This window comes from Xiphophorus hellerii, chromosome 14 (assembly GCF_003331165.1).
Source record: "Xiphophorus hellerii strain 12219 chromosome 14, Xiphophorus_hellerii-4.1, whole genome shotgun sequence".
Taxonomy (NCBI): domain Eukaryota; kingdom Metazoa; phylum Chordata; class Actinopteri; order Cyprinodontiformes; family Poeciliidae; genus Xiphophorus; species Xiphophorus hellerii.
In genome coordinates, this window is record NC_045685.1 from 19891808 (window position 1) to 19904199 (window position 12392).

A 12392-nucleotide genomic window follows, 5' to 3' on the forward strand; every position below is an offset into this window, starting at 1 on the left:
AGTGCTAAAAATTATGCAATTAAATCATAACACAAAACTTATAAAACATTAAATTAGGAGAATGATATATATGAGTAAGACAGTGATGAAAACATAATTATAACAATATAGGAATATTAATATCACACTAAAAATGCAATAAAATTAACCGAAAATAACATTTCTTAAATCAAAAATAAGCAAAATATTGATAGAACTAAGACAGGGTTACTGAAGTTCAAGTGAAACTAAAATGGGAAAAAAAAACAACCCTTTTGTACATTTTCAGTAATTTAAATTGCTTTTAGAATTATAATAGTAAACCACTCAGACTGAGTACCTTTAATATTTTTTTCAATTTGAGCATTTCTTTTTTTCCCAACATTGTAAATTGCATTTTCATTCCTTCGCATTTTTCATGTACAGTAATTTTTCTATGTTATTAATCCAAAGGTGGATGACATTAATCAGTGTAGACTGGAAATCCATTTGACCACTTTAGCCATGCTCATATCTGAGAGGAAAAGAGCACACTGTAACGGTCACAGACATCACAGACCGTAGCACTGACCAGCTTGACATGCAGCTAATTACCTCCCATCATGTAAATTGGCCTTAATTGGTGCTTTGACTGCTATCAGGAAAAAGAGCTGCCAGCTGCTGCTGTGCACTGAATGTGTGGAGAGTTTTCTCTATGAACTACTCTTTTCTTGTTTGCAGCGTTTCTCTCTGCGTACTCAGACATCGCCCTGAGCAACTTGCTAGGAACTGTAAGAATGCCCACTGTTTGAGAATCTGGTCTTTATTTCTTCCTTCCTTTCTTTCTTAATAAGTTAGCAATTTTCTTTCTTGGACATTTAAACCTATGTAAAATTTGGCTTAAACTACGAAAGGTGCCATTCATACACCACATCCCTTCCCTCTGCTTAGGTGGGTCTCCCAGCATGCAGTTGGGCAGCTACTCTTACATCCACACTTATGTTGTTGTTGACCGGAAGCTTAGCAGGATACCGCATCCCCATTGGTCAAGTCAAGGCCCCTGAATGCAACATGTGCTCGAGACGCCAATGGGAAGCTGGAAACACGGAAGAGAGGGAGAGCACGGATGTGTAGCGGAACGTCACATGTGCACTTTTCACCAACTGGACCAAACACAGGTAGTTTTAATCTTAAAAATTATGTTAGCTGTGAGTTTTTATACTGAATTTTATATGGACACACTTCCAAAGCTGCTTCTTAAACTGCCCATATACTGACAATAGAGTACAGTGCAAATGTTTTAAACCATATATGTTTCCAAGCAGTCTGCATTATTTTTAATATTTCTTCAGCTGTTGCTTTTTCCTCACAAAAATAAAGCTTTTTGCAGTAGATAAAGGCATGACTGGAACATCATCTCTTTGAGAAACGGGAGGATCCAGAAAAAACCGACTTAAAATCTGGATTCTTCATTCATAGGTTGGTGTATGTAAAGTAGCTCTTTAGGAATAATCCGTCTGGGTTAAAAGTATTTGTTTCAGTCTGTGGAATTAGTTAACCTTTGGTATTCTTCATTTCACTTTTAGAAATGGGAAGAATGGTGACAGGCTGCTGTTAACAATGTTGTCTTTTTTTTTTCTCATAGATGCCAACAACTTAAAAAACTTTTTGGGGATCTAAATTTGAAGAAGTGAAACACTTTTTGTGAAACGTAAAGCTCTGTTACCTCCATGAAGCATGTGTATTGCTTATGATTCTCTTGATCTATACCTAATGAATGAATGAATGGTCATTGTAATTTTTACTGAGTGTCTCAAAGTGCTCAAAAAATGATCAGCTAAATTATTCCAGAAAATTGGTCCAACTGACCTGTTGTTGAAGTTTGCACATTAAGTTTATGTGAGTCAATTTTCATCTATGGAGACTGAGTGTTTGCATAACAGAGAATGACAATAAGTAAGGTTGTTGTTGGACTAATGCAAAAACTCTAGTACAAACATGGGAGCAGTGATGCACACTATGTGACTTACTAATGCCATGGAATGATTAAAAACTGTAAAACACAAACAAAAAAACTTAGATCATGTGCCTGGTTGTAAGATTGTTGCTGGAATGGTATTTATTCAAAGTAGTGTCTCAATTTAACACTGACAAGAAACTTAGGAAATACAGGACAGGACTCTTAGATATTCATCACTGTCTTACTCATATATATCATTTTCTTAATTTAATGTTTTATAAGTTTTGTGTTATGTTTTAATTGCATAATTTTTAGCACTTAGATTGATGTTGATTCATAATTGCCAATGTTGTTTCCTTATTTATTACTCTTTCTTATTACCTAGTCTAGCTTTTGATACAAGATATTCTGGATCTTGTAAACTGTATTCTTTGTTTAGCTGCCTGTTTGGTTATCCCTTCTTTTAGGTTTTTCTGTGTGATATTTTCCTGATCTTGAGCTGAAAAAGAGGCATCACAAGTCAGAAGGAAAAATTCATTTAATAAACATGAAAACAAGTTGCATCATCATCTTTGTTTAAAATGAAACATCTTGAAAATTATTGTCAATAAAAACCCGAACTGAAATCAGCAGTAATATGTTTTTCAATGTTTTTTTGTTTTTTTTTACCCTGCATAGATGTGCTACACAGCACTCCACTAAAAATTCATTGTAAACACAAAGTTTGTGTGTAATGTAACTCTATGCAGGCAGTTTGTAGCAGTTTGAAATTTGTAATGACTTAATGAAACGGACAATGCTTAAGCCTGATGTTGAAAGGCAACCGTTATTTTTAAATACTCATACAGACATGATTGTTGTTACAATTGCATTAAATCAAGTTGTGGTTAATTTCTTTCTTCTCTTTTCACAGTGCTTCATGTTGACTGCAACATTTTTTCACAACTGTTGACATATTGCGTTTTCTAGAACACACTTTCCTAACTTTACACTCACATTTTTAAATGACTATCACAGTAAAGAAAAGAACTGTCCCACCTCCTTACAGGTGCAATAAAAATCTTGCAACACACACAACCATCTATTGTTTTTTTTTGTTTTTTTGCTTTACATCATGCAATTCAATTTTGGTGCTTTATTTTTGTCTATGCAATCACCATCTTCTTCTTTCATTTCTTATTACAAAGCACCTCACGAGAGACTTTTAAGGAAAATTGTACAAAAGTGTCTAAGTCTACTGATTGAACATAATTGTAAATAAAAAAAAGTTGAAATATAAATGCTTGCACAAGTAGTTGTGTATGTTCATATCGAAATAAAAAAAAAACATTCATTGTTCTACATACTTTCAGTTGAACTGAGTGCGTTTGTGCTTCTTTTTGTGTGATTGCGTGTGTCAGGGTGTGAACGGTGCGTTTATGCCTCGTTGGGGTTTATAATGAAGGACGGATGACACAGCTGTCGCAGTTTAATTATTCACATGCCCACTCTTGCATCCGCCTCAAATGAATGTCACACTTTTCAATGAGTGGCTATGTTTAAGCATGAGTCAGCCATGTAAGTGATGTGTAATAATGGAAGGTATCTGTAAAAAAATAAATAAATAAGAGAACCAAGAACCAAGGGTAAAATGTGTTAGTGTGTGCATATATATCTATATGTTTTTAGCTTTTATTTTCTGTTTTTCTAATAAGTTTTAGCATGCATACATTTAAAATTTCCTCCTATCTTACTACATTTTTACGACTGGAATGCCCAGTAGAACATCTTCATGTGTGTTAATGCACGTGAGCGGCAGCCATTGCAATTCTCTTTGCATGTTTTTGTGTTTGTATACATGTAACCCTGCTTGGTTAACACAAGGTTATGTTTTTCATGCATGTAAACATTCATCTTATCTAGAAAAATAGTAAGCGATGAGAGTCCAAAGAGCTTGAGGTTGTCTGATGATTTCAATGGAATAACTATAAAACACGAAAAAAAAACTACTAAAGTAAAAATGATGAAATGAGAAAAAACATCCATCATTTAGAAATCAGACCACAAAATCAAACGGAAAAAAATCTGTTTTAATCCTGCCTTTAGGAATTGTTTAACATGAACTGTGTGGCTGCTGCTACAATTTGCTGAGCATGGACATAAACCAGGAAAACAAATAACCTTTACCTGTACAAAGTGTTAAAACTCACCTATAGTGTCTTCATTTATAAATTAACAGCTTAAATATAGTTTATTAAATGTATTGACACCAAATTTCCCACTGAACTACTAAGATGTTAGCAGTCAAGAATAAAACTCCAAGGCTTCTTTTTGTTAGAATTTGTCAAAAGTAAACAACATATTACTCATAAAGTGAAACTTGGAATTTCCTAGTTCAGCCCACCTCAGACATCTATTTCCTGTGTAATTAACTATTGGGTTGTTTTTAAATAATTTCCCAGTGCAAACACATAGACTGTTAAAAGTTCATTAAATAGTATTTGGCATTTTTTGGGGTTATTCTAAGATGGTGGACGTCTGCTTTACTCTTATGCAGTAGTCTTGTAGCTTCAGTCTGTGGGATCAGCTAATGTGAAGTTTAGGTAAATTAGGTGGCTGAAATTACTTTTGAATGTCCGAAACTACTTCTTCAAAGAAATATGAGACACAGGCTTATCCAAGTCAGATCAAAAGCAATAAGCAAAAGAAAAGAAAAAAATTGCTCTGGGAAGTCGATTTATTACCGGCACTGTGTTTCTGCAGGTTGGTGCTAAGCAGGTTTTAAACAAGCAGGTTTCTCTTTCTTTGGAAAATGTTGTGCTCACTTTCTTTTCAATAAAACTGAGGAAAGCAGTTATGTTCATCCAGGCAGAAAAAGTGGTTGAAACTGCACAGAGTGGAGAAATGCTACAACATATCTGCACCTCAACCTTTTAAGAATATTATTGGTTTGGTGCTGCATTTCAAAGAATAAACAAGTCTATGTTACCTAAAGATCTAATTAGGCTGAAGTAAGGCTGCCTATGTGGCATTGTTCTCTCTAATCTGACAGATTCTAACCCTTTCTGAAATAAATAAAGTCCACAATTTTTCTTGCTTTGGTTTTCTTTCAGTTTTCTGGTGGAACATCTTATTTATGTTGGCAGATTTTAAACCAAACAACTTAAAATAAAATGTTGACAGTTTGCAAAATATTTCTGAATGGGGCTGCTTACATGAAACATGTCCTAGTCAAAGTAAGAAAACAATGTTTTTGAACAAGCACAATAACAGAATTGTAAGAAACCTTCTCTTTACATTATCATTCAAAATGTTTATGTTTAGGAGGGCGACCCTTCAAGCTGATCGAACACGGTGACATGTATGGCAACATTTTGTTAAAAACAAGCATCAGGAGTCACTAAAGCTCCTGATGAAAAAATAACCTTTGTTATACCTAACCATGCACTTTGATAAATTGATGAACTAATTAATGTTGATGTTTCTCAAAGGAGTTGAAATGTGTGACCAGGTGATGGCCAGTGTGTGTGTCTGTCGTGTTTGTTTTCAGAGCAGCCGTCCCAGCACCACGCCCTCTCTGCTCCTGGCTTCTCCTCTGAGGATCTCCAGGAAGCCCAGTTTGGTTAAGAACTCCAGCCTCTGATGATCGGTGGGCTGCACCTCACAGAAGACACCCTGAGAACCTGGACACACACACACATACACACACACACACAAGAAACGTCCATCAGCCTTTTCTCTGCACATAAAATGACCTGCATTAACTGCAGCCTCCCCACAAAAAGCACCACAGTGAAACATTCTTCTGTATATGTTTGTCAAAAAACCTGAAAGCGATCTATAATGCACTGGAGACATATTCACATCCTACAAGCTGTTTCATGTTCTGTAATGTTACAATAAAATATTTAAATGTATCTTTACTAGAATTTTAAGTGATGCACAACACAAAATAGTGGAAAAGAATACACACTTGTTAATATTGCAAAAACAATATGAATAGTGAGGTGTTTATCTGTATGTGGCAGTGCAGCAATTTTGATATCTGGATGTGCAAAGCTGGTAAATGCATTTCCATACAGGTGCATGGAAATGCATCTGAATTTGTTGGTGGCTCTACAAAGCATCTTGACTCGAGTGGATTGAACAAAAATTCACACCACAGTTCACAATTATGCTATTTTTTGCTTTGGTCTATTTAATTAAGCCACAGCAAAATACATTATAGTCTGTATTTGTCGATAAGTTTGACTTATATGAATGCTTTTGCAATGCGCTGTTACTTAAAGTTTTAAAAGAAGTGAATAGATCTAAAGAGGTTTGCAGTTTTGCGGTTTACCAAACATCAGAGAGGAACCGGATGTGACTGTTATCTTACCGTTGGCCTTGAGCGCAGTGAGAAGGGCGGTGAGCAGGGTTCGGCCGACGCTGACGTCCACCAGCTCGGGCAGCGCGTCCAGTCGCAGCTGAGAGGGGAAGTGGTAGAGGAGCGAGTCCGGGTACTCACCCTGGTCCTCCTCCATCAATTTTACCAAGTCCTGCACAGAGGACAGCAGACACACAGATTATCTTTTATTCTGGATGATGGAAAAATGTTGAACTGTCACAACATCTGTGGAAGAAGATGAGGACCACTGGAAAAAAAAATATCTTAATTTTCTCTTCAGAATTTTGACTTTCTTATCAGAATATCTGAGATTAAAATAAAAAATCTCTTGTAGTTGAATTTCATTTGATCATTGACTTTCTGCTTTACAAATCTATGAAACACTTCACTTTGAAATTCATCCAGTGTAGAATTTTTCCCACCTTTTTCTGGTTCTGTTCACATGCAGCACAGAACCCAAACACGGGGAAGTAAAAACAGTTTGAAAGGAGTTACTGCTAACCTTTACTGGAATGCAGTGAAACAGGTTATAAAAACCTTTTCAACTCCTTCTGCCACATAACAATAAATCATTAGGCAGACAGAAAACTTGTCCTGTCTTCAAACATGAGTAAGCTGTAAAAATGGCAGCCGTCCAAAAGTTTGACTGTTGACATGCAGCATTACTCATTAAGCAGAAAAAAAATAATCAACCACAGATTCGGTCTGACTGTGTCTGTTGCTCACCAGAGTCGTGGATGGATTTGTTGCCAGAGGTTGTTTGTTCTCTGCTGTGGTAACTTTGTGTTACGCAACAACTTTTAACAAATATACCTAAATAAAAGGTGCTTTACCATAATGACACATGAATGTTCTGCTCTGCTAAAACTTGCATACTGCTGCTCAGTGTGAGCAGCATGGCCAGCTTATGCTTGAACATGCTAACATGAGGCATCCCAAATGCCAAAAACTGAAATATGTTTTTGTGCGTCTTCTTAGTGAGTAATTAATCTTTGACAGGATGGGTCCAGATGGTGCAACAGCAGGTACCAATAACTAAACATTTGTGTGCATGATTCTGCATGTTATGTGTTCCGTTTGTTCAAATGAAACACACAAGCAGCTCCTCTGCCCAGTTTTAACATATTCACCTGTGTGTTTGAGTGTGTGCTGCTCCCTTTGGGTGGGTATTTATCTCTCATGGCAGGAATCCAGCTGGCCTGGCATCGCTTCGCGAAGGAGCGGACGTCTAGGATGCCCAGCACGCAGCCACAGATACCGAGCTCATCTTCCAGGATGAAGCTGTACTCAGGGCTCAGCGCCAGACATGGGCCAAGACATCTAGGAGGTGAGATAAAAATTATTTATAATTATTTATAAAAATGCATTAATTCTCTTTATGCTGCACACCAGTTCAGTCCAAGAAATTTAAGAGGCTTTAAATGTGGAATGGTTGTTGGTCCAAAAAAAGAGAGAAAATATCCAGCAGGCTTGGGTTTTGTAGATGAAAATGCTTTGTTATTGTCTAGAGATCAGAGGGGAATGGGCAAAAAGACAACTGCAGCGTATATACATCACCACTAGTTACAACCAAGATATGCAGAATACAATCTGAATGCACAACACAGAAAATCTGTGTACTTAAAGCATATGGTAAACAAGTAAAGAAAGCAAACTAAAAAAGGGGGATCTTAAATTTTCAGATTCATAACAGGCTGTCAAACCTGTCTCCAATGACATCTGGATGAGCCATGGTGGACTCCTGGCTGCCCTGAGTCCTCAGGTGAAGCTGGCGGACCATTCGGTACAGCTCCACCTACGGGCACATATCCCTCAAAATGTAATTACAATGCTTTTCTTTGCAACCTGGTTAATATTTCAAAGAGCACTGGAAGAGCTCGAGTATGCAAGTCTATTCACATGCTTTTCTTTGCGTATTTCCAACAAAGTAGAAATAAGTTGAGAAGTCTGCAAATAACTTTGTAATGTGTTAAATTTTCCTCAGTTTTAAGCCTATTACTCTTGTTTGCACTAATTATCTTTACAAATCACTTTGTTTGTTTCAGTCATTGTGTCTTTGGGTAAGACATTTCACCTGCCAGTGTCCTGCAACTTTCAGATGCATCTCTGCTTCAACACACCTGAGTTAAAAAAAAAACAGGTCATGAGCAGAACATGACTGCGAACTCAGGAAGTGTGTAAGTCATTTTAATCAGGTGTTCTGGACCAGGGACACTTCTAAAAGTTGCAGAACCAAAGTTAAGTTTTGAAAACATATTTATTACATTAATTGAGTCTGCAAACAATAACTCATCTCCTACCTTGTCTTTGCTGTGATAGGGCCTGATGTTGTAGAGACGAGAGGTAGGAAAGAGAGGAGGGGGATGAGTGAAAAGTTCACTGCTGCTGCCTACTGGGAGGAGCATCTGTTCACACAACGGCAAACACACACAACAGTTGGAAGGGTTTAGGACTGAACTTGAAAAAGATGAATGATGAATGACTAAGAAATAAGAGGTAGAATAAGACAGTAGACAAAATCAATAAAGCTACCTGCACCTCCCCAGACACCCCCCCTTTGAACACCCATGGCTCTGAGTCCACTCCCAGCAGCTCTGCTCCTGTGGATTTCCCACACCCTGGAAAAAACCAGAGAAAAACGTTCCTCATTCAACAGAACCGGTCAGGGCTCTGAAATACATAAAGGTTTATCAGTAAGTGCTGCAGTCATAGGAAAACGTAAATAAACTTGATGATTTTACAGCTTGTTTTAGCATCAGTGAGTGTCATCTTTTGAATGACTTTATTATTTGACGTTACTTTGGAGTAACTTTGACTTGATTTGATCTGGAATTGAATTTACTGGCTTATCCTTTCCTGTCCTAAGTGTTTCACATTTCTTCTCCAACAGTTGCTTCTCAAACCACCCAAATGGGAATATCATTTATGTTTCCTAAACTTTTAAAGCAAACGTGACGTATTGGTTCTCAGTGAGCCATAATCTGCACATATCCATCAGTGTTTTCTGGAAGAATGACAGCTGACTGTTTAACTTGCACCAGCTGCACAGTGAGAGAGAAACATTTATGCCTACTCACAGTGAAAACAGTTCCTCCAGGAGGCGAGGTTTGAGCCGTCATTCAGCACTCGCCCATCTGAGGGAAACAAAAAGAAAATGTCATTCAAGTATGACGACAGCTCTGCGTGGAGCGAAAGAACGCTGTCAGTGTACAGCAGGTGTTTTAGCTTGTAAAATGCAAACTGCACAAAGGCTTTACAAACAAGCACTACAGGCATAGTAATCTGGTACTATGTGGTAACCGCTCAATGACATTTCATAGTGTTTTAAAGTAATTACTGTAAACATTCACATAGCTATAGAGGGACAAAGATGAGCCTAAAGTTTGGGGGGAATTTAAAATACAGTAATTAAAAAATGATTAAATGCATAATTAATACAGAATAAACATAGCACAAAATCTATAAAATGAAAAGTGTGTCAGAGTTTGTTTATTTTAATTGTGCCTTTATTTGTTTATTTAGCAGATCAGTCCTGCATATCAGAGTGAGAGCAGAGCTAACGGTGCAGAACGACGACGAGACGAGAAGCAGTGACAGTTCAACCTGTGCTATAATACATGAATTACTAAAATAACTACTGAAATAGTATAACAGAAGAGAAACTTTCATTTTTCAATCTGAAACAACTTACTAACAAATATATGTTAAGTTAAATAAACTCATAATGATCAATGGTTTTATATACAAAGAATATTATATAGCATATTTTTATTGAATAGAGATAAATTTGGTGTAAGAATAAAAAATTTAAAAAAAAACATCAAGGAATGTAGTTTGAGGCTTAATGATTGAATGATGGTAGTAACTACACACAATATTCTATTAGTTTTATTATTATTATTATTATTATTTTATTATTATTTCTAATTTCTCCATTGTAAGATGAAACTCATTATTCTTTTCTTTCCTCTCCTGTTCTAAGCTTGTATTTATATCCCTCCATGTGAACTCACCCAGCCAGCATATGAAGGCTTTTGCCACCAGAGCTGTGTTCCTCAGGTCCCACACATAAGGGTAAAGGTCATAGAGCACAGCCCTGTTAGCCCCGCCCACTACGCTGCAGTGGAGCTGAGCTATGTCTTCGCACAGAGACAGGAATCTGGAGGCCCGCCCACGCCACTCATCAACCTGAGGGCAAAAGCAAGCATTCAGATATTTAACTGCGATGACCTCCATGTCGGAAATCATTTTTGACGAAAGAAAGAAAAACCTTCTGAGGCTGCGTCTTCTTGCTGTTTGCACCGACCAGGTGGCAGTTTGATTTTAGCCAGGTTAGGTCCTGCAGCAGCTTCTGCGCCGAAGGGCCGTGTTCATGGGGGAGATAGTGGAGACCAACGAGCAGCCGCACCTGGGCCTCGCTCAGTAAGCCCTTCCCGCCACAGAGCCCGCGACCCGGCGCCTGCTGTGCCCGGCCTCCACCCGCAGGCGCTCCCGACCTCGATCCTGGAAGTTGCTGACTGGATTGGTGTGACCTCTTTGTTTCCCCTTCTCGCCCCTCTCTCTCCGCTTTACCCATAGGAGGGGATGAGGGTGGAGAGCTGGAATTAAGTGGGAAGACTGGGAGTTTGGCCACAGGATGTGTGGCTCTGAAGGTGGCGGGACAGTCGGACCTGTCAGAAGTTTTGGTACGCGACGATGAGACAGAGGCCCGATGTTCTGCTCTTGTGTTCTGCCGACCTGAGATATTGGTTCAAACTACAGTGTGAGAACTTTCAGAGTTCAGATTTGGTAAAATGTGACTTATTTAATATAATTATTATTACAGTGGTGCATAAGCATCAGCAGGTGCTTTGGTTTATATAATCTTTACCTGCTTGCAGAGGCTGATTAAGTTCTTCCATCCAGTCATGAAGTGCAGCAGTTAAAGCTCTCTCTGGACAGTATTCACACTCATCGTCTGAAATATAAAATATAACTTTCCTTAAATAAACTGAAAAAAGGTACTTTAATCAAACTGTGATGATCAGTTTTATTCTGTTTCTAATAATAATTCGGAATCAGGTAAAAGTAATGTTGCTGATGAAGTTCCAGAAGGACCATTTATTGGTCCCCTGTTGTATTTTTACACAGAAGCTTTCATTAAGCTCTTAAATTAATACCTAATGTCACTAGTGTATTTTTTTTAATCTCTACATAAATGTTTTATTCTTCTGTTTATAATTTGTTGTTTTTAATAATCTTAATGTCACATTCTTTAACACATTGAGTTACAAATGTATGCTATTTACTGAATAAACAAAGCTAACTTGAGCTTGCTTTAACATTGTGTGCATAATCACCTTAATTTATGGACCACATTGTGCCTGGAAGCAGCCAAACTCTGAAACTTCCAGCTGTAGATTATCAGCAAACCTTCACTAAGAATTTCCTTTCCATTTAGTATTATGACTCAAGGTGTTTATCATTTTTATACATTTTAGAGGAATTGCTTGCACCAGAATCCACCTCATTTTCTCCACACAAAGGGACCTTACTCTCTCCTCATTTTTTCTCATTATCATGCTGCACAGCTACCCTGCACCGCCTCCACACACCCCACAGAGAGCAGAACTTCACACACTTCAGTGCTTCTCAGCTGCCTTCGTTTTTTATGACTCCTGCTGTTCCCTCTCTTCCTTCCTGGCTTTTATATTGTCAATTTAAATTGTGTAATAAAACTTTACATTTGCAGTAGGATTTCGAATAATAAATTATACTAAATAGACTTACTCATATCTCGAAACCTTATATTCGTTTCCACATTGCAATGCAGTCGAAGAGGATAAAAACTCAAATATAGATAGAGAAAGAGAGTGGTACGATGTCATTGTTTAAAAAAAAGACTCGGTTTGCGTGGCCATTATAAAATTCTGGAATTTGGTTTCAAAAATAATCATTCCTGGTTTCTCAGGATGCAGAATGCATGTGGATACACAGTCTAAATGCAAAAATCTTTTGCAGTTACACCTAAAATCATGCCCATGTCATTGGGGCCTTATTTGTGCCTGGTGGTCAAAATGACCCCAGAAATATTAGACGATTAGACAATTAGACATTTCCACAAGAAGT

The 12392-nt window shown here is 37.6% G+C and overlaps 2 protein-coding genes across 2 annotated transcripts in view; one reads left to right on the plus strand and one right to left on the minus strand.

The window, feature by feature from the left end:
• LOC116733022 (urea transporter 2) overlaps window positions 1–2668 on the plus strand; it is a 22661-nt gene extending 19993 nt beyond the window's left edge. The window contains exons 7-8 of the mRNA XM_032583666.1: window positions 700–749; window positions 910–2668. Coding sequence (XP_032439557.1) covers window positions 700–749; window positions 910–1092 — 233 coding nt within the window. The 3' untranslated portion in view covers window positions 1093–2668. The remainder of the gene's footprint in view (window positions 1–699; window positions 750–909) is intronic.
• LOC116733219 (protein O-GlcNAcase) overlaps window positions 2442–12392 on the minus strand; it is a 13288-nt gene continuing 3337 nt past the window's right edge. Inside the window, exons 3-12 of the mRNA XM_032583999.1 lie at window positions 11155–11242; window positions 10555–11021; window positions 10298–10472; window positions 9362–9418; window positions 8817–8902; window positions 8585–8689; window positions 7988–8079; window positions 7415–7604; window positions 6276–6435; window positions 2442–5580 (exon numbers count right to left, since the gene is read on the minus strand). Coding sequence (XP_032439890.1) covers window positions 5444–5580; window positions 6276–6435; window positions 7415–7604; window positions 7988–8079; window positions 8585–8689; window positions 8817–8902; window positions 9362–9418; window positions 10298–10472; window positions 10555–11021; window positions 11155–11242 — 1557 coding nt within the window. The 3' untranslated portion in view covers window positions 2442–5443. The remainder of the gene's footprint in view (window positions 5581–6275; window positions 6436–7414; window positions 7605–7987; window positions 8080–8584; window positions 8690–8816; window positions 8903–9361; window positions 9419–10297; window positions 10473–10554; window positions 11022–11154; window positions 11243–12392) is intronic.